At 47.5% G+C, this 20,425-nt stretch overlaps 1 protein-coding gene across 1 annotated transcript in view; it reads left to right on the plus strand.

Annotated features, from left to right (window-relative positions):
• The first annotated feature begins 451 nt into the window (after positions 1 to 451).
• Positions 452 to 20,425, plus strand: part of SLC7A14 (solute carrier family 7 member 14) — a 30,200-nt gene continuing 10,226 nt past the window's right edge. The window contains exons 1-3 of the mRNA XM_036388603.2: positions 452 to 1,025; positions 14,523 to 14,913; positions 19,779 to 20,015. Coding sequence (XP_036244496.1) covers positions 14,610 to 14,913; positions 19,779 to 20,015 — 541 coding nt within the window. The 5' untranslated portion in view covers positions 452 to 1,025; positions 14,523 to 14,609. The remainder of the gene's footprint in view (positions 1,026 to 14,522; positions 14,914 to 19,778; positions 20,016 to 20,425) is intronic.

The raw sequence follows: 20,425 nt of genomic DNA on the forward strand, positions 1-20,425 counted from the left end.
GCTGGGCTGTGCAGAGGGCTGGACAGCACAGCATGCTGCAATGCATGAGGCATTATTTTAGTCCTAATTCTGCCTGTTCCGGGATTACAGCATTAACAGCCAAATCTCACAGTGCAGCTCAAGGAGAAAACAAAAAGGAGATTCCCCACGCTCTGTCCGCGGGGTGAGGGAAGCCCTGCGCTGGAGGAGGCAGCCAGGAGAGTTAATTTTCACCAGCCAGACAGTTTGGGGGAGGCCACCCACAGCCCTCAGGACACTTGGACAGGCAGGGAGGACAGGCAGGGAGGGGAGGCGGCCATGGGGACGGCAGGGAGCTCTCCCGGGGCCGGCACGGCCCGTGGCTACTGCCGGCGGTCACATGCGGCAGGCGGGGAGGGGAAGCGCTGAATAATTGAGGAGCTGCAGCGCCCTCCTCCCTTCCTCCCTCCCTCCCTCCCTCCATCCCTCCTCCCTCCATCCATCCCTGTCTCCCCCTCCCTCCGCCCTGCGTGCTCGGCCGGCAGCCGGGGTCGGCGGTGCCGGCGCAGCCCCCCCGCCCCGCCGGCTGCAGCAGCGCCGCCGCCGCCCCCGCAGCGCCGCCCGCTGCCCTCCGCGCCCGCGGTGAGTGCCCGCTCCGCCGGGGGGGAGGCAGCGGGGTGCGGGGGGCGCCGCGGAGCCCCGCGGGGAGCGGGGGACGGGCGGCCAGCCCGGGAAGGTCTGTCCGGAGCTCCGCCGGGCAGCGCGGCCGCGGCCCCCCCCCGCCACGCAGACGGAGCCGGTTTCGTGCCCCGCTGGGCAAAGGGAGCGCACCGGATCCTCCGGGCCACGGAGCACCGGCCCCCGGGGATCCCAGCCCGCCTGAGCATCGCTTGCCCCGGCCCGGCGCGGCCCCGTGTGTGCGGAGTGTCGGGGCACTCCGCCGCGGGGAGGAGGAGGAGGCGGGGGCGCCGGGGCTGACGGCGCGGGATTGATTGGAAACGGGGAAAAAACCGGAGTGACAGGAGGGACACCGGGTGGCCTGAGCGAAGCGACGGCTCTTGCTACAGGTGACCGCACGGAAGGCGGCGCGGGAAGGTCGGGACGCGGCGGGAGGGGGGCGGTGAGGGGAACAGAATGCGAGCAGAAGGGAGGCGGGAGCGGGCAGGGGGGACCCCCGGGGCCGGGGCCACCCTCGGGGCCGCTCGGGGGTCGGTCGGTCCCGCGTGTGGCCGCGGCTCCGGGCGGGCGCTGTCCGCGGTGCTGAAGCCCCGACGGAGCGGCCCCGGCCCCGCCGCGACCCCGCAGAGGGGCCCCGGTTACGGCTCGGTCCTCATCCCTTTTTGCGCCTGCAAAACTCCCTGCGACTTGGAGGCCGGGAATGGAGTTGGCCTCCTCTTTACGTCACCCCGGCTCGGTGCTGTTTGTTGATTCCGCACGGGTATTTTGGAGCTGCCTGGCACCAGGCGCTGCCCGGCGAGGTGCGCTCCAGCAGCGCTGCTCAAAATCCCCATCTCTGTTCTCACAGCTGCTCTGCAGCCCCGGTGTTGTGGCCTATTCCATGATAGTTTATACAGATCGACTTGGTGCCCTCCTGGCACAGGCTGAGCGCTCCAAAGCAGGGTAGCTGAAAGCAGCACCGGCTCTGGAGAGGAGGGGGAAGCCCTGTCTGGCCGACCCCAGAGAAGATTTTTGTCTCAAAAGAGCCATGTCTGATTTAATCTGGTGTATTAAGTGATTAATTCTCCCAGTGTCCCTGAGTAGCAGGCAAATAGGTTTCAGCATGCCAAAAACTGTCATGAGACTGAAAGTCTGATTGCTAAAGATATTTACATGTGTTTGTTTTATTGGTACACATTGCTAAGGCATGTGACTTAGCAGAGTTGAAAAACATATTGTAAATAAACAAAAACCCTCAAACAAGCCAAAAACAGCACTAGAGAGGAAAGTTACCTAGATTAAACTCAGCATCTGTTCTTAAAATGTACTGCTCCATGGGGAATGTCTGTTGCACGAGAACAGAGAATTAGGGGGTCTTGCAGAGGTCCAAGGTCTGATTTTCCATTTTCATCTATTAAAGGGGGTAAAATTTTCCAACAAAACAGTTACTGATGAATAGTAAATAGTGTCAACAAGGAATCGTGGGTCCTCTTGACATGAACTCAAATGTGCAGTACATATCTGAGAAGACAGCACAGATGCAAGAGCTGTGATAAGACAAGTCGTGGAACAAGAACAAGAAGGGGAAAAAAGGCTTGTTTAGTTGCTCTTCAGTAAGTGGAGATGAAGGAAGGAAATTTTACCTCAGCCCTTGAAAACAGACTGCTAGAGCACAGCAGACATCAACAAAAATGACAACAAAATTGGAAGTAAGAGGGGAAAAAAAAGGAAAGAAAAGCCAAAACCTGTCAAGGGCTGGAGAAAAGCCCTTACAGAGGAGGAACTGCAGCACCTGAGAATTCACTTCATTAAAAAGCAGGGAGGGAAGTGATGTGAATCCTTGAATCTAAGAGCCTCTACAGAAAGAAATAACCAGGCACTGAGTTATTCCTCTGTCTGCCAGAGGCACAACATGAGCTGGTGCCGAGATGCTAAAGCCAAAACATTCCAATTTAAGGGAGGGATCACATTTTTGAAGAGAGGAGTGCTGATGACCTGATGAAGGAGCCATCAGAAAATGTGCTGGATTCTCCATCTGTTTATGTCAAGGTTTGATGTCCTCCCAAAATATGCAACCTAGCCAAAGCAAGGCATTGGGCTCCCTGCAGCATAATTGCCTGGAAACTAATGGGCTGAGACTCAGACAGAATTAATTCCGAGGTCTTTATGGTACCTTTGATCCTTAATTCCCAAAATAAGGCACGGAGATGTTACAACTTTACTTCCAGGTGCCCCAGCTACCCCTGTAGATAAGTACTAACCCCTCAGTGGGTGGGATTTTTAACCATATGCCAAGAGCAGAGCTAATAAGTGACCAAATTCTGGTTTGAATTCTCCAATTTTCCAATTGCTTTCATTAATTAACTCCCCCAAAAAATATCTTTCTTTGTGCATGTTGCAGGAAAGGGAAGCATTTTAAGACATAAAACATTCTCCTAAGGGAGTTATTCATGACTCTCAAGTCAAGACATATTTTATCCTTCTCTAATTTTTTTTGGATTATACAAAAATGATGAAAATTTATTCTTTGTGTAACTTCAGAGTCTCAGATGGGATCATATCAGGAAGGATTCCAGCCAAAATCATTTTAAAGGATATATTTGTAGGCTGATTTGACACTACTTCCTTCTGAAGACAGTCTGTTTTCTCAGTTCTGAAATCACGCACATATAATAAAATTTCTTCCCTGTTCCCTTAAAGGCAACAGGAGATTTTCTAGAAAATTCAATGAGAATGGGAAAACCTCCTAACAGCTAAATTAATGTTTTTTCTCTGAAGCCCTGCAACATTCAAGTAAATAGGATGGCAAGAACTTGCACAAACGTAAACACAATCCTGGGCTCTTAATGAAGCCAAGCAAAAAAAAAAAAAAAAAAAGATAATAACAGAGCAGTCTGTAACTGATTTCTTAGTCCCCAAATAATCAAAATTTTGCTTTCTGAGCACCCGAGCTATTAAAATCATCATAATGTTTAAGCAACATACTCTTGTTTGGATTATTAAGACATTTTAAAAACAAGAATGCAAAAACAAAGCAAATACTTCTTCAGGCTGTGGGTAGCAGTGCGATCTCTATGTCACACAAAAACAACATTAGCAGGGGGGCAGCATGTGTGACTCTCACATTAATAAAAAAATTGAAACCCCCAAATCACTCCCAGATTTGTGCCCTCTATAATATATAAAACCATGGTTGGGTCTGAGCTTGTCAGCCTGTGAGAGACAGATCTGGGTATGTAAAGTATCCAGAGCCCAGAAATACAGCAGGCATTTTTCAGCTACTTCCTATGGATATGAAAACCTGGCCAGAGTCTCACCTCAGTCCAGGGTGAGTCTGCTGAACTCATTAAACCACCCACGTGTAAATGGGAGCAGACCCAGATCCACAGAGAGTCCCAAGACATTTTTCATTTACAAGGAATTAGACATAGCTAAGCTGTGGTTGTCAACGGGAAAATACCAAAATTGAAAGAACTGGAAACTGTAATTTTTCTCTTGTATATTGAGAACATTTCTCTTGAGTTTCCCTGGCTCATTGAATGGCAGCCCTGCTTCCAGACTCTGCAGTCATCTTCAGGGGACTGGGTGCTCTGGCCAGCATTTATGCTCCCACCACAGCCTATCCCCTGCTGTCACCAGGCTGGAACATCTCTAAGAGAAAACTATTTTTTCCCACAATAAAACTGAGAGAGCAAAGCCCAGGCACTTATGAAACAAAGCCAGTGAGGTGGAGCCACACAGCACATGATTCTATTGTTTCTGTTCCTCTGCACAGTCACTGTACCCATAATTCATTGAAAGCCATGACACTATAAATTAAATCCACCTGGCAGGTGAACAGAAGAAGAGCTTTTGCAGCTCATGTGTTTCCAGCACCACATCCTAATTCTGAGAGGACAGGATCAAAGTGGCTTGCTGCCTACAGGGAAATGGGTTTCTGTTGCCATGCTGCAACTGTCTGGGAGTGTATCTGTGCCAAAACTTTGGTAAAAATCTATTAAACCACACAGGGGCTCAGGGCAGCCCCTCTCAGCAGCTATTGGCTCTTGTTTATTGGTGACCATGACCTCAGTTAGTGGTTTGGGCCATTCCTCCTGCACATCCTCAGCTCCCTGAGCCTGGGCTGAGTCTTCCTCAACAAAATTTTTTAAAGCTGAGGATAGAAACACCCCTTTGTGCACCACTTGCACACTTGGGCACATTCCACCTGCAGCAGTACAATTAAAACTTAGCTTTGAATGTGTGCCTGAGCATTACTGAACCAGGTCTTACTGATGGACTTGTTGAGCTGTGCTAGATGAGCCACTGCCCTGTGGTGCTCAGCAATGCCAGGGTGGCTCAAGGTAGGATGTGGGCACCCTGGTCTGGTAGTGAAGGAAACATCTGCCTCTCCTGGCTGTCCTTCCCTCCCAGCAGGAAGCTCTGGGCACAGGTCTCACACCACTCCAGCCCTGGAGTGATGTGCTCGGGAAACATCTGGAATCTCCAGAGCCTTGTCTAAGACACCTGGGCACCAGCAGGTGTGTTCCACTCATTAAACAACTGGCTGGGAAGCAACAGGGGCTGGGACATGTGCAATTAATAACCAGGGTCACCAGCTCTGCTCGAAGGAAATTAAGACAGAAAGAAGCAATATGTCCTTTGGCTGGGAGCTCTGGCACAAACAGCAGCAACATTCCAGCAGCTCTCCTCTCACTCGTGGGCAGGCTCAGCAGTGGAATTATGCTTGCCAGGCAGGGCAGCACACTGTGGGGACACTCTACTGACTGTAGCTGGGAGACAAATGGCTCAGGGAAAGCGGTTGGGTTTGGGGTCTTGCTGCCAAGGGAGGCTAAGAGCAAGGAGGCAATTAGCTACTTTAATTTAGGCTAATCATGTTGGCTCACACTGATTCCCTTGCTGCAAAAGGACATCTCTGGGCAGTGCGCGTGCATTGCTCAGGAATATTATCATACTCTAACTTTTATGCTATTATCACTTTTAAGAACACATAATTCTTCATTTAATTCTGCTTCTCTAGTACCATCCTAGAGACTGATTTAGTTTTAAGTCTGCAGTAAGTTTGTAACTCACTGGGAAAAAAGCCCTCCTGCTACAGCACCAGGTATTACTCACATTACACTTCACTTAGGTGTTGCAGTGCCTTTGCCTGACTGATGGTGATAAATGACTAAACACATGAACTCCATTCTAAATCATCATCTTTGATCCACTTGTGATCACATTACTCATATAATCAGTTGTGCTGAAATGGAGCAGAATTACTCATGTAAGGGAAGGGTTTTTTGTCCTAGTGAATAAGAATAAGCAGCAAAAGGTAATAAAATCAGCAGGAGCTGCTATTCACTTCCTTGGAAGTGCACTGAACCTACCTCAGGCTTCTGCTGAGGAATTTAGAGACACAAGTTACAACCAGCCAGATTCCCCCCAGCTCAAGGCTCCTATTTACATATGCAAAAACCTCCCATTGATTTGCATATGCTACTACTGCTGCTTCTGGAACCTTTACTAGGCTTGGGATTGAAGAATGCATTTTTCCAGCTTCTTCTGAGGAAAGCAGTTGTTTGAGATCCTCTCCTGCATTAATTAGCTGATAGCCAAAATAGTGGAAGTGGGGCAGTGAGGCATAATCAATTACATTTGTGTAACTGCTGATGGAACACGATAAGTAATTAATGAGACCATGTGCACAAACAAAAGATAAATGCATTTGAAACTCGGCAAGAGAGACTAATGGTGTAAGTTTGATGTGCTTACTGTGTAAAAGACCAGTTCAGACTCCTACTGAATTATTGCAGAAAGGTGGAAAGACTGCTGGTGAGTGAGAGGCAGCATTGAGAGGAAAAAGCCCAGCAGTGTCCTAGTGGGGAATAAAGGAATCTCTATAAAACCAGCAATCTTCAAAATAAAACTAGAGGTTTAAAACCAGTGGATTTTCAGATCCTGTATTTGATATACACGGGAATTTTTTCTTTGTTTGGATGACAAAGCCTTAGTGTTAAATCAGTTCTTTACTGAAAGATTCGTGTTTTCGTCACTGGGTTCAAAATGCTACCCAGAAATGAAATAAGTTGTCATAATGATGTATCAGCCAGACTCTCGCAAGAGTAAAAATCCATTTTGTTTAGAGAGCCTCACACATTAATAAATAACCTATTCTGTGAATTATGTCAAATGAAAAAAGCTCTCCTGTCTGGCCTGCAGCAAACCATAATGACTTTCATTCTGCGATGTAAAAGTATGGATCCACTGAGGAAAGGAAAACACAGCCCAGTAATTACAGAGATTTCCTCTTGTGTGTTGTTAAAGCAAAGACTGTTTTTAAAGAAGTATAATTCTAGAAGAAACCGTCTGGTAGCCCAGGTCTAGTGTTTCAGTGATACAAAGGCAGCTGTTGTCCATTCTCACTGTGAGATTTGCTACAGAAAATGTGTTATCTCATCAAAGTGGTAATTACTGAAAGTACAACCTACTGCCTAAAACCAGAGAAAAGCTCAGAGTCACAAACCCAAAGCTGAATCCCACTGAAGCTGCTGGCAGTCATACTGTCAGAGGAATCCATGCCCAGCATTGCAAATGGGCAACTCACTCTATTCCAGAAAAATCAGATCATGCTTCTCCTCTTGTCACAGCTCAGGGTCTGGAACTGCCACTCCCAAAAATCAAGGTAGCAGAAGGATGTGCCAGCCAGGATTTGCAAGGCCAGGCTGGATGGAGCCCTGGGCAATCTGGTCTAGTGGAAGGTGGCCCTGCACATGGCAGGTTGGGTTGGAATGGATTCTGTCCAACCCAAACCATTCTATGAATCTACGAGTCTGTGTGAGACAAATCTGCATTCCTGGGCACCCCTCCCGTGGTGTTTTAAATGCTTAAACCTCAGTGGACAGTACATTGAAACCCTGAGCACCCAGACCTGTGAACCCAAATTTCCTTTAGGAGTTTCATTGTTTGACATCACTGCAGTTTGTGACTGCAGAAAGGAGGGGGAGGCTGTGCTCAAAGAATTGGTATCAATATCTGCCCTTGGAATGCAAAATCACACAGCACCACAAATGAGCATTTGAAAGTGCACAGAGCCTCCAGGGTGCTTCTGCAGACGAGCACGTGCAGGTACAAAACCAATATTGACTTCAACAAGGCACGTCTAGGGGACTGTTAATAATTTTTAGCATCGTTTCTCATCTGCTTCTGTAGAAAACCCAGACAGATTAACCACCACACACTTCTTTGAGGCAGTGAATTTCTCCATTTTACTGGTGGAGCAACAAATTTTACTCATTTCATGTGGTTTCGCTAATCTCCTAGAGGGAGCCTGTCAGAACAGCTCCAAGATGCTCCTGGTTCCCCACCTCCTGCTCAGCTCACCCATCTATTGATTTGCCATTTCCCTGCCTTGTTGCAGTTTTTTAGGCTTTTACCTTCCCACCTCAAGACAGCAGTAACAAACGAGACCTTTTTGCAAATGTGCAAATTGATTATACCTCTTTCTCTGTAGTTCTCTCTTTTTTTTTTTTTCCTCCTTCTGGTGGTTAAATAGCTTTGTTGCAAACCCAAACAGAGCACTTCATGCATATTGCATCATTTCATCTCGGCACGCACAGACTCCTGTATCTGTCATGCCCTGCATCCATTCCTACACTGTTCTGCACGATGGGAGTGATTGGTAGCCATGCAAAAAGGGCAGAAAACAAGTGGAAAACCAAAATGGCAGACATTGGACTGGGGCAGGTGGATTTACCAAGGGGAGGGATGTGCCTGCAAGGATGTGCATGAGCATCTCCAAAGGGAATATTTCAGCTTCCATTCAGGCTGTAGGAACTGTAGGTGCTCCACATGCATCCAGCCCCTAGGAAGGAGGAAACACTGCTCCTTTCAGTCCCAGAGCTGTTTCTCACTAGCCTGCTGCTCCAGAGGATCCCAAGGGAACCTGGACCAGCTGCTTGTGAAAGTGGCATGTAATTAATCCTGGCAAAGTTTAGAATAGCTCAATATCAAGGGATCTGCTGGCCCTCCCTGTGGCACGCTCCAATTTCACCTCTGAATGCATCACCTCATCTCCCACCTCATCCAGGCAGGAAGATGAGCCCTCAGCTACCAAAACCTTCTCATTGCTCACCTGCATGGGCACAGATCAGTGCTCAAATATTGATTTGCTATTTACTTAGGAAAAGGGAAACACCAGCTGCAAGACAGAAAGAAGCTTTGACTTCACTCCCATCCTTCCCTCTGCCTTCTCCCTGATTATCCAGGCAGTCCAGTCTCTCCCCAGCAAGGACAGCAGCTAAACCATCACACTGTATGTCCCCTGAAGGCTGGGAAGAGGGAGAAAGGGTGATCTCTATGTACATGCTAATTATATCACTGGATTACACATTTATGCTCTTTTAATACTCGCACTATTTTAGAATACAAAGTTTAGGAATTCCTGGGGGATGCCTCTGGGTGCATGGCACCCTTGCCTTGTGTCTTTGGTTAAAAATAAACATTTCCTCATTTATTTTGCTTATTTGTCAGAAGAAGATAATGATTGATGTTTAGCCATCTTACAGCAGTGCTAAAGCACTCAGTATAACCTTGATGGAAGCACCATAGAAAAGTGCTGTTCAACCACTCCACTTCCATTTTGCCATGAAGACACACACAGAAAATATCCCATTTTTTTTCAGCTGATGCACAGAGAAAGCCAGTCTTAAACCCGAAGTGTTATCAGTGGTTTAATTTAGCAACTACTGTAGTTTAAATTAATCACAGCTCCACTTGAACTGCTCAAGCAGAGGTAAAAATGGAAAGATTAAAAATAAGAAAAGCCCAAAAATTACCAGCCAAGGCACAAGGCCAGATTGCTGGAGCTGGACCCACGTGAGCAGTGCTGGGACCGGCAGGGACCAGCCCTCGCTCTCGGCTCTGTGCCTGCCTTTAAATCGCTTTTGGGAGGGCTGGTGATGGAGACAGAGCCAGCTTGTACAGTGGCAGCCCAGCTGGGGATCACCGCTGCAAAAACAAGAGCCTAAAGCTCCAAATCGAGTGGCACTCGTAATGAAAACCTTCCGGGGAGCCCGGCATCCCTGCGCTCGGAGCTGCTGCCCGGCCAACGTCAGCCTCTCCCGGCTGCAGGGGCTGGGATGGATGGAACTCAGCCTCTCCCGGCTGCAGGGGCTGGGATGGATGGAATTCTGCCTCTCCCGGCTGCAGGGGCTGGGATGGATGGAATTCAGCCTCTCCCGGCTGCAGGGGCTGGGATGGATGGAACTCTGCCTCTCCCGGCTGCAGGGCCTGGGATGGATGGAATTCTGCCTCTCCCGGCTCCTGACAAACCCGCCCCGCCGCTACCGAGCTCACCGTTCAAGGGAAAACCGAGGGGCAGCAGGGAGGTCAGCCTAGCACGTTTGTTCCCTTTTTTCTTGTTCTTTTTCTGGGATTGCAGCGGGGTTTGCTGCCAGGAGATGGCTTTTCCATCATCTTGAGCTACCTCCAGCATCCCTTTGAGCCTTTGGGGCTCTGTTTGTCCGGGGGTGATGTTGGCACACAGTCCCTACTGCAGTGGGTCTGAGGGCTGATGCTCCTGCACCATAAACCAGAATTAATATTCCTGGGGTCCACAGCAGGCACTGCCTTGGGGGTTCATAGGAACCTGCTCCAATCCCAGATTTCTGAAGCACAGCTCCCCTGGGCAAGGAGAAAGGGACTTTCCCCCTAAAAACCTATGCAGCAAATGGGCAATGGTGTCCTGCATGCCAGGGCCAGACCCACGCTGTTCCAGCTGCTGGAGGCATCAGCAATCTTTCCTCTGCAGCAATTACTCTGTGAGCCATGGAAAACCAGGGAAAACCCAACCTTTTCCTCTTAATGAGTGTCCCTGCCTGGCTTTCCATCAATACAACAACAGGAGCTCTCTTTGTTCCATTTGCCACCATTGATATTCTGTTCCTTGCTGCATCCCCAGCAGATTTTAATAGAGATCTTTGCTCATGGATAACCCTACAGACTTCAGGACAGAGAGGAGTCATTAGCAGAAAATCAAAAGCCATCCCAAGGCACAAGTGTGATTTGGGGACAATTTTCTAGAGAAGCTGGAGCTATGGGGGGTGATGAGGATGGGAGAGGCTGAGGGGGGCACTGTGCTGCATCTCCCCAGCAGAACGAGTTTTATACAAGGAATAATACAGCATCAACCCAGACACTACGAAGATCCATGCCTGTAAACACCTATGTTCTCTCCTTCTGGCTTGATTGCAGTTTTAGTCAATTTACCCTGATGAAGAGGAGTGTTTTGGTACAAACAGTGGTGCTGACAGGCACATGGTGGCAGCAGCAAGTGCCAGCCAGTGAGGAAAACCAACCCCAACAGCCTGATGGTGGAAAGCTGAGCAGCTCCAAAACCCAGCTGCAGCTTGTCCCCTCTGAGCCACAGCTCCCTTCATCTTCCTGGGTTTATGGTGAGGACAGAAGATTAAAACAAAACAAGTAAAAATTCCTTTTGCTTCCCACTGTCTGCTTCTAGACAGGCAGGGTTAGTGGAGCAGAGCAGAAGTGGGCTGCCCCTGCCCCATGGAGGTGGTTGCCATCCATGACATATTTTCTTGTGGTTTCAAATGGAGAGAAAGGATGTTTTCCAAGCTACGTAGCAGCAATATGCTGGTCTTGCTTAAACATCTGGAATAGTTTTGAATGACTGCTTTAATTGAGCAGAGCAGCAATTATAGAGTTATTTCATTTCAGAGGTTTTGAAAGGGTTTTTTTTTTTTCCCTTGATGACTTACAGGAGAAGACTAAACCCCATGAATTGCAGGGCTCTGTTGGGCTGCCATGCAGGAGGACCTGGCCACAGCCCAGCCCCAGGCAGCTGGAACAGCTCAGCAGCCTAAATCTGGGAGCATCACTAATCCACCAGCCAGTTCCTGCTTTAAATTTAAACCATTTAAAATATTTAAGGTTTTTTTTTTCATCATTTTAGCAGTTAAGATTATTCCAAGACAGGACTGCTCTGTCTTCTCTTGGGGTTCTTTGCGATGCTGATGAGAAAGTAATTTCTATACCATGATGTGGCTTGAGAGTGAACTGGGCTGTCCAAATCAGTCATCTCTCTTCAGGTTGAGGAATTCATTAATTTGTCCAGTGTGAATGTGAAATTCCTCCAGTAAGGAGCATATGCCACCCTCCCAAAGCCTTCATCAGACACCCAGAGACACGATGATGAAAAACTGGGGTCCCAATCCACCTAAAAACACAGGACAGGTCTTCCCATGCCAGAGCACGACCTGGTGATGGCACCAAGGACCAGACTGAAGCTTTGGTGCCTTCATCCCACACCATCCTACCTCTTCCAAGACCCAGTTACTTTACTAGTTTAAGTCAATTTAGTGCAAACCCTAGCACAGAAATCCAAGTATTTCAAACTCAACTAAGAGAAGCCACAAAGCTCAAGGAAAATAATTAAATAAAGGATGGAAAGGGAGAAGCACAGTAAGACCTTTTCCAGCCCACACTCCAGAGATGCCATGCTTTGGATAAAAGGATGGATTTTGAGTGGTTTTCCTTAGAGTTGTTCTTTTTCACATGGCTAAAACACAATCCTGGCAAAGCAGAGCCACTGTGCAGAGGCCAGGATAGGAGCATGCTGCCCTGAGGAGAAAAGGAGGCTCAGAGGGGACCTTATTGATCTCTACAACAGAAAGGATGTTGGAGTCAGGTGGGAATCAGTCTCTTCTCCCAAGTAAGAAGTGACAGGATGAGAGGAAATGAGCTCAGGTTGTGCCAGGGGAGATTAAATTGAATATTATGAAAAATTTCTTCATGGAAGGGGATGTCAAGCACTGCAACACACTGCCCAGGGAATTGGTGCAGTCACCACCCTTGGGGGGATTTAACAGATGCAGAGATTTGGCACTTGGGAACATGGGTTGATGGTGGGAGTCGATAATCTCAGAGGTCTTTTCAAAGCTGAACAATTCCATATTTATTCCATGAGAACAGGTCTGTTTCATCCTGGCTGGTGCAGACCTGCTGAGCTCTGGCTCAGCTGCCCTCTTCCAACAAAAACCTTCCTTTAAGCCAGAAAATAAAACCTCACCTGTGAGCCAGCCCACCCCACAGCCAGCTGACTCCTTGAGCAACCCAAAAACCAAACCCAGGTTTTATTCTCAACCTAAAGATCCACACTTGCTCAGTAACAATTTCTCATTATTATTCCTAGCTAGAGCATGCAGCCTTTCAGCCTGTGGCTGCTCGAGGTAAAAAATCAGCACAATTTGAACAGTGATCAACCAAAACATGAAATGAATGCTGGGTTTCATTTAATAAACTTCAGCAACACTGAAGCTGCCTTGTGGACACAATGTAATTTGTTTGGGATGTAAAGATGGAAAAAAATGAGTGTTTTGTCTTCAAGGCAATTAAAATAAAAGAATATTTCTGTATTGACAGGAAAGAAGCTGCCAGGTAAAAATTAATATTTAATTAATATTTAATTAATATTTAATTAATTAATAATAAAATTAATAATTAATAAGCTTTTTCCTGTTCCCTTGTATTAGCTTGCAGCTTGTCAATTCTTCTTGGTTTGCTCAAAGTCAAGAAGTCATTACATGTCACCTGGAAGTCCCTGCTGCTGGTATTATGAGAACCACACAGTTTGCTGAACAACAGCAGAAAGGGAGGAAGGGAGGAATGGCAGTTGCTGAATTGTTCTTGAAAATATGACTAGGGATGAAAAAAAGCACAGAGAAAGAGGAAACCAAGATAAGGCCACGATTTTTGAGACAATCCTAGAGCACATGGGTTCAGGCAAGGTAATTTTAAAGTATTAAAAATGGCTGCAGCTGGCCATGCTGATGGTCACTCACTCCCCAGTGGCCAGTGGAGCTGACACTGCTCCTGCTGAGCTTCTCTCCCTGTCTGCCTTAACTACAGGCTTGGAGTCACACTCTGTCCCCACCAGGGCCAGTGTGCCTCGGTGGCCACCCCCACCTCACAGTTACACGTGGCCATCATCACTTCAGTAGCAATTAAGCCACATAATGAGACTTTGGAGGAAATCAGGTTCCTGCTGTTTGTAGTGCTGTAGTGATGACTGAGACTAAACCCATGTGAACACAAAGGAGGACAGTGCATCGCTGTTGGACAAAACAACTGAGGGTGGAGAAAGGAGATTTATCCACAGCAGCAGTCAAAGCAAAACTCTACCAGTGCCAGAGCCCAGCAAAAGACAACTTAGTGTGGGAACCAGGAAATTCCTCTGGCTGCCCTGGAGGACTCGAGACCCTGCCAAGGGGCTCAGAGCCCTTGGCACAGAGCCCGAGACCCCTGTGCCTTTGATTTGACCCACAGAAAAAAACAATTACCAACCTTTATATGAAGAATTACAAGTCAAGAGAGTTTAAATAGAATAATAGTTAGTTCGTCACAAGGTGAAAAATAGATTTTTAGAGTTTTTAGAATGGGGGTTCAAGAAGAAGGATGGAAGAATCTAAGCGTGTCCAGTCTTTCTCCTTCTTCTTCTTGGCCTCCATCTTCTGCTGTGATGGCACTTTAAAATTAGTTTAAAGTAGAAACTCACTGTCTAACATAAGTGATAAGTACTGAGAAGTTATAGTAAATAATATACACGTAGTTTTTTGTATAAAAAGATAACACTGCCCCAAAAACAGGCAGTGTAGCTCAACCTGACCTGCCAGACAGACCTGCGGCGGGTCAGGGAAAGAATGTTATAGGTAAGAAATAATAAACCTTGAGAACCAGAACAAAAAAAAATCCTGATTCCTTCTTCAACAGCTGGGCTAGGAAAAAGAAGCTTGTAAGTATCCCAGAGTCACTCTGACCAGCAGAAATTATGAGAACTTAGGGGTCCTTTTGACTCTTCTTTCTTTCTTTGCTGTTTCAGTCAAAAACTCTGTTCCCGTCTCTTGCAGGGCTGCCAGTGCAGGATGGAGACGCAGCCACAGCCCTGAGTGGTGCTGCTGCCCCTCTCTGTGCCCAGCTCTGCCCAGCCCAGCACCATGAGCGGGTTCCTGTCCCGGCTGGACCCGCGGCGGGTGCCCTGGGGGGCGGCGGGCCATGCCCTGCGCGCCCGCGTCCTGCGCACCAAGCCCGTGGAGTCCATGCTGGAGGGCACGGGGGCTGCAGCCACCCAGGGCGCCCGGCTGGCCAAGGTGCTCACCACGCTGGACCTCATCTCCCTGGGAGTGGGGAGCTGCGTGGGCACCGGCATGTACGTGGTGTCCGGCCTGGTGGCCAAGGAGATGGCGGGGCCCGGGGTCATCGTGTCCTTCATCATCGCTGCCGTCGCGTCCATCTTGTCAGGTGAGTTTTTGGGTAATGTGCCATGTCCTGCATCCTCTCCCTTCCTCTCACTACTCAGCACCACAAGCTACAGGGAGGTAGCAACTCAAAACCTCCCCATCAACTCAAAACCGTTTCCCACAGGTGTCACACAGATCATGGGGTGTGCTGTCCTTGTTGCTCAAAGATCAGACCAAACCTTGCACTGGGAGCCAGCAGCCAAACACGATTATCCTGATCAGCTGCCAATGGCTTCTACAAGGATGGAGCCTGCAGGCAATATTTTTGAGATATTTGAGAGTTTTGCAGAGTGTGTTCTAGGCCAAGAGCATGGCCAAGCCACAGGACTGGAGCAAGAGCTTGTAGGAAACTCAGTTCCAACAGGAAGGATGTCAGTGGCTTGGGCTAGTACCACGGCCAGCTTCTTTTGTTGGCATGGCTAAGAGTTAAAAAATTCCTCAATTAGTTCTGGAGTTGATTTCATTGGCTCCCATTCATGCAGGGTCAGCCTTTGAATTACCAAACAAAAAAAAACCCCAACAAACAAATGTGCAGGGAGAGAGAAATTATGTATTTTAGTGAAAACACAGTGAATTCTGTCTCCTCCGTAGGAACCCAGCTGAGCATATGGCTTGAGCTGCAGTTTCTCCATGAAGCCAGTACTGCTGGCATTTGTCCTTTCCAGATCAGTGCTAACACGATGATGTGATGTTCCTGCTCTCTCTGCTCAGAGGACTTTGCATGCTGTGTCAGTCTGGTATCCAGCTTTTGTCTGTGCATTGGATAAAGAAACACGAGCAAATGGCAAAGGGCTTTGATAGAAGACAGGAAGAGCCAACACAGCAAAGTGACCCAGATCAGCTTTTCAAAACTTTGGATTTTTGTCATGAGAGGTGGAAGCACATTATAGTCTTTCCCAGAGTTTGCAGTGCTCCTCCATGGAGATCCCACCAAAGTGAGTGGGAGTTTGAACCCCTGATGTCCCTGCAGCCCAGAGGCACAACCTTGGCACAGCCCGGGGAAAATCCTCAGGCTCCCTCCAAAGCCCACAACAAGAGCTGAGAGCTTGCACTGAGATCCAATGCTTATTTGTGTGCCCAACACAACAAATGAACCAAAATGCTTGTTTTTTATCCAAGGCAGTAGATAGCATCAGTGTCTCTCCTTCCCCGCTGCAAAGGTTTTGTTGGCAGAGATGCAAACCAAGAGCAAACGGAGTTTGGGTGGGTCTCTGCTAACAAAAACACCCTGTCCTCCAAAAGGGGTTTTTTCACCCCAGACATGAGCCTTGCCCCACAGCAGGAGCTCCTCCCGCCTTCGCCCACAGGAGCCCGCTCCGCTTTCATCTCCCCTTGCTTTTGTAGCCCTGGGAAAGTGTTTTGTGAGGGACGCAGTGTTTTGATAGTCTCCTTGGCTGCTTCCTCGCTTCATCATTAGCACTGCTGTTGTTTGTAACAGCAACACTTCTTTGGCAAGTAAAACCAAGTAAGAATTCAGGAGCTGGACAGGCTGTTAGACCCCTTGGGGATGTGATTTCAGCTTTCCCATTGTGGTCATGCCTGGTGTGCCAGGCACTGAGTTTGGGCATGTGCGCATGAACAGATTTTAAGGAACTTTTGCTTTGTCCATCCCAGATCCCTAAGTCAACCCCCACTGCTTGCAGAAGTGAGACCAGAAGGGTTTTGGATTTTAAAAAACTCCAAAAAACAGACAAACCAAAACCATCCAGGTCATATGGCTTCCCAGGGGGACAGCCATAGGGAAGCCCTGCCACAGGGAAGCTTTTTTCCACTATTAAGCCTGGTTTCAGAAAGGGACTTCTCCAATTTCATCTACTCAACAAATTCCACTTATGCCTTCCATAGTTTTAAGCAACACATACCTTATCAGGGTACTCACAAACACACTATAATTGATTAAACTGATAAATTAAATCAATCTCTTCTGTTCTCTCACTAGAAGAGTTTTCATTCATCTCTCAAGTAGAAATGCTTGCCCAGCTTCCCTCCACAAAGCCTCCAGTACACTTCAGGCTCCTGCCATCAGCTGTGACCACCAGCATTCCCCACTTTCACCCCTGTTTATCCAAAACCCCTCCTCAGCAAAAATCAGCAGTTTGCATCTCACCCAACCCCATCACCCTCCCCACAGCCTTTCCCACCAGCCATTTCTTACCCCTTTAGTGATCTTCTGTCCTAAAGCAATAACCTACTTTGGAGCTCAGTGCCACACTCTTACCTGAGAGTGGTGCAGGAACAGGATCAGCAGCAGCCAGGATGGAGCAGGGCAGAGCTGAGCATGTGCCTCAGGTGCTGCTGGCTGCAGGATGAGGGCTGGGCTGAGGGGCTGCAGCTGCCTGGGTGGAGCTGGAGAGATGGGAGTCCTTGCTCTGTGGGAGCTTTCCTTATGGAGCTGCCTTTTATATATCAGCACATGGTGATCATGAAATGCAATGGACAGGCTCAGTGACTTGATGAAAATAATATGCCTTCCTCAATAAGCTGGCTGCTCTTGGTTGATGAAAGATGCTCCTTCTGGGTTTCTTGTATGGTAGCATGAATTATTTGGAGTTACATCCAGAGCAGCTGAAAGGCCCCTCTCAGAAGTTATTTTTCCCCTGAATCATCCCTGCCATCATGCCAGTGCCCTGTGGGATGTCTCATGGTTCCTGTGCAGCCTTGTGCCAAGTATCAGTGGCAGGGTCAGCACCCACATCACGGCCACCACCATGCCACCACACCAAAAGCACCAGTTCTCATGCCACCAGTTGTGCTGCCCAGTGGCTGCTCTGTGGATGGGATCTTGGAAGGGCCAAGACCACTCAGCTGTGTTTATGTCCTGCTGAACAATGTCAGTGACTGTATAATTACACAAGTGTAATGACTGCCACACCAACTGCACAAGGGTAGCAGACATTCAAGGAAAAGAAATTATCCTCTGTAGAATGCTTGCTCTTTCAAAAAAACCACTGTGTTGTCTTGTTTTCTTCGGAAATTGCAAACACTCTTGATTGGGGGGAAGAAGAGAAATCCGTCTCCAAATTAAACAGTTGTGACAGGGAGGATGCACCCAACCTCTCTCTGCAGTTCCAGAGCTGGGCTGGCTGTGCAGGAGCACTGGGAGAGCTGCATTCCTCTGGATACAGGGAAACAAGGTGCTGAATAGCTTGAACTGCCAAGGAGTAACTGAGTAACACAGTTTTATTGTGCAGTTACATTGTAAGAAAAAATAATAATTTAAAATATTAATAATAACAACAATAGTAATAATACAGTGTGAATGCAGCAGATACTAATATATATTATATATATGTTTGTGCATAATACATGCTGGCACCTAATGTTGATACAACCTATTGCTGTACCCAACCCCTAGTGAAAAACAGCTCTTCTATTTTGGGATCCAAGTAGAATAATCAAGAAGTCCAACATTTTATACATATTCATTTCTTTGCTTTAGCATTATCATTGTGTATCGATAACCATCGTCTTCAATCCTTATCTTGTCGTTGGCTAAAACGAGAGCTACAAGAAGGAGTGTATATATATATATGTATTTTTAAGGCCATGAAAGAGAGAAACTAGATACTTGTCTTCATCAGAGCACCAGTTTCATAAATCATTCAGGCCTGCAGTTATCTGTGAACGCCATACCTTTGCCGAGTGCATGCATTTTTCATCAGCTTTGAATAATGACTGTCGGTAGGGCTGGATGGATGATGGAAACCTCTTGTGGCTCCTGTTGGGCTGCTTTACAGAAATCAAGTTTTGAAGAGTCCCATTGCAAAGCAACCCACATTCAAATGAAGCAGTGAATGGAATATAAAAATCCTCCAAAAGCAGGAAAACAAGCACCGCCAAATTCAGCTTAAGAGATTCAACAACTCTGTGTTTGTACAGTGTAAAAACAGCACTTAAGGAAGAGCAGCCACCGCATAACATTTTTATAAATTATTCATTCCCCTCTCTGTACTAAACTGATTGCAAATTTGAAGCAATTATTATCTTCTAAATGGAGAATATTGGTTGATAGAGAGCTCAATAATTACTACGTGTTTACTCAATGGTAGTATAACAGCCTTAACCAATTCACCCATATGAACTTTACTGGGGTCTTTGGGACAGGGGCCTAATCAGTGTTAAATATGCAGGACCCTTTCAGCACTTGTCCTGAGTAATATTTGGAGAATTTGAGACTAAGTACATCCACTCATTTTTTAAAAAAGCTAATGGTTGTTTTAATAAATCAACGTGTCAGGGTCAGGTTTTTATTAAAAATTATCCTGACATAGTAAGCGCACAAGGAGTTCAAAAAGTATTGAAGTCTGATGAATCCTCCTCCCAAACATTTACAGTTAAATACTTTTTGCTTTTCTTCTCTTCTTCTGCATAGTTAGTTTTGCAAATATTCTTTAGAAGATTTAAATATAATATTTTTTAAGTGTTAAAATAAGTTATGTTCTCTATGTAAGACGTCTTCAAACTCCTCTTGCCTGGGTATGAACAAAAGCAGGGATGATCAGGACAGTGCTCATGCCTGGATCTGCAGAGCAATAATGCAGGATGAGTGTTTGGAGATTGGAAGTTTGGGGCAGGGAGAGGTGTAGCCTTCTGTGGCATCTTCCTCTGGGATGAGACTGTGCAGCACTGGTCCAGGATCCCACGTAAACGTCTGGCTGGTTTGAAATATTTCCTAGTGGAAATATTTCTGGTTTTTAAGCCAAGAAACAGGGTAAGGAGGGTCACCATGCGATGTCTCTGTGTTTCTGATGTTGCCTGCAGTCCTGACACCTCCTATCACCTCTGGGAAGGTGGCACCCAGGCAGCTTTACTTTTTCCATTTCCCAACCTCTTTTTCCTTACACCTCTTCCTCTTTTTCCAACCAGGCGTTTGCTACGCTGAATTCGGCGTGCGCGTCCCCAAGACCACGGGCTCTGCCTACACCTACAGCTACGTGACCGTGGGGGAGTTCGTGGCGTTCTTCATCGGCTGGAACCTGATCCTGGAGTACCTGATTGGGACAGCTGCAGGTGCCAGTGCCCTCAGCAGCATGTTTGACTCGCTGGCCAACCACACCATCAGCCGCTGGATGATCAGCAGCGTCGGCACACTCAATGGCCTGGGTGCGTCCTGCTGGGCACAGACACCTCCATCAATTCGGGCAGGAAAAGTAATTGGAAGCTCGTCAGGAGTCAGACATGGATATTAGGCTTCATTCATTATTTACTGTCTGGCTGGCTCTGGTATTTTGCCTCAGCAGCCTGGCGCACAGGCGGGATTGGAGGGGATGGGATATGGGATATTTTGAGCCCCTTTGGGATGAGTTGGCATTTAGAATATGTGCACAGAAATAGTCGAATGTCAGAGGGTAGGGGCAGCACAGAAACCCTTCAGCTGGTGCAAACACTCCGCTTGGTCCCCTTGAGGCACACAGAATTTTGTTAGAGGACACAAGCTGATGTCTGCTGTATCCTGGGGACTGGGGGCTGTGGTGGTCCTGTATGACCAGGAGCTCCAGCAACAGTCCATGAAC

The sequence above is a fragment of the Molothrus ater genome, chromosome 10 (genome assembly GCF_012460135.2).
Source record: "Molothrus ater isolate BHLD 08-10-18 breed brown headed cowbird chromosome 10, BPBGC_Mater_1.1, whole genome shotgun sequence".
In the NCBI taxonomy this organism is placed as follows: domain Eukaryota; kingdom Metazoa; phylum Chordata; class Aves; order Passeriformes; family Icteridae; genus Molothrus; species Molothrus ater.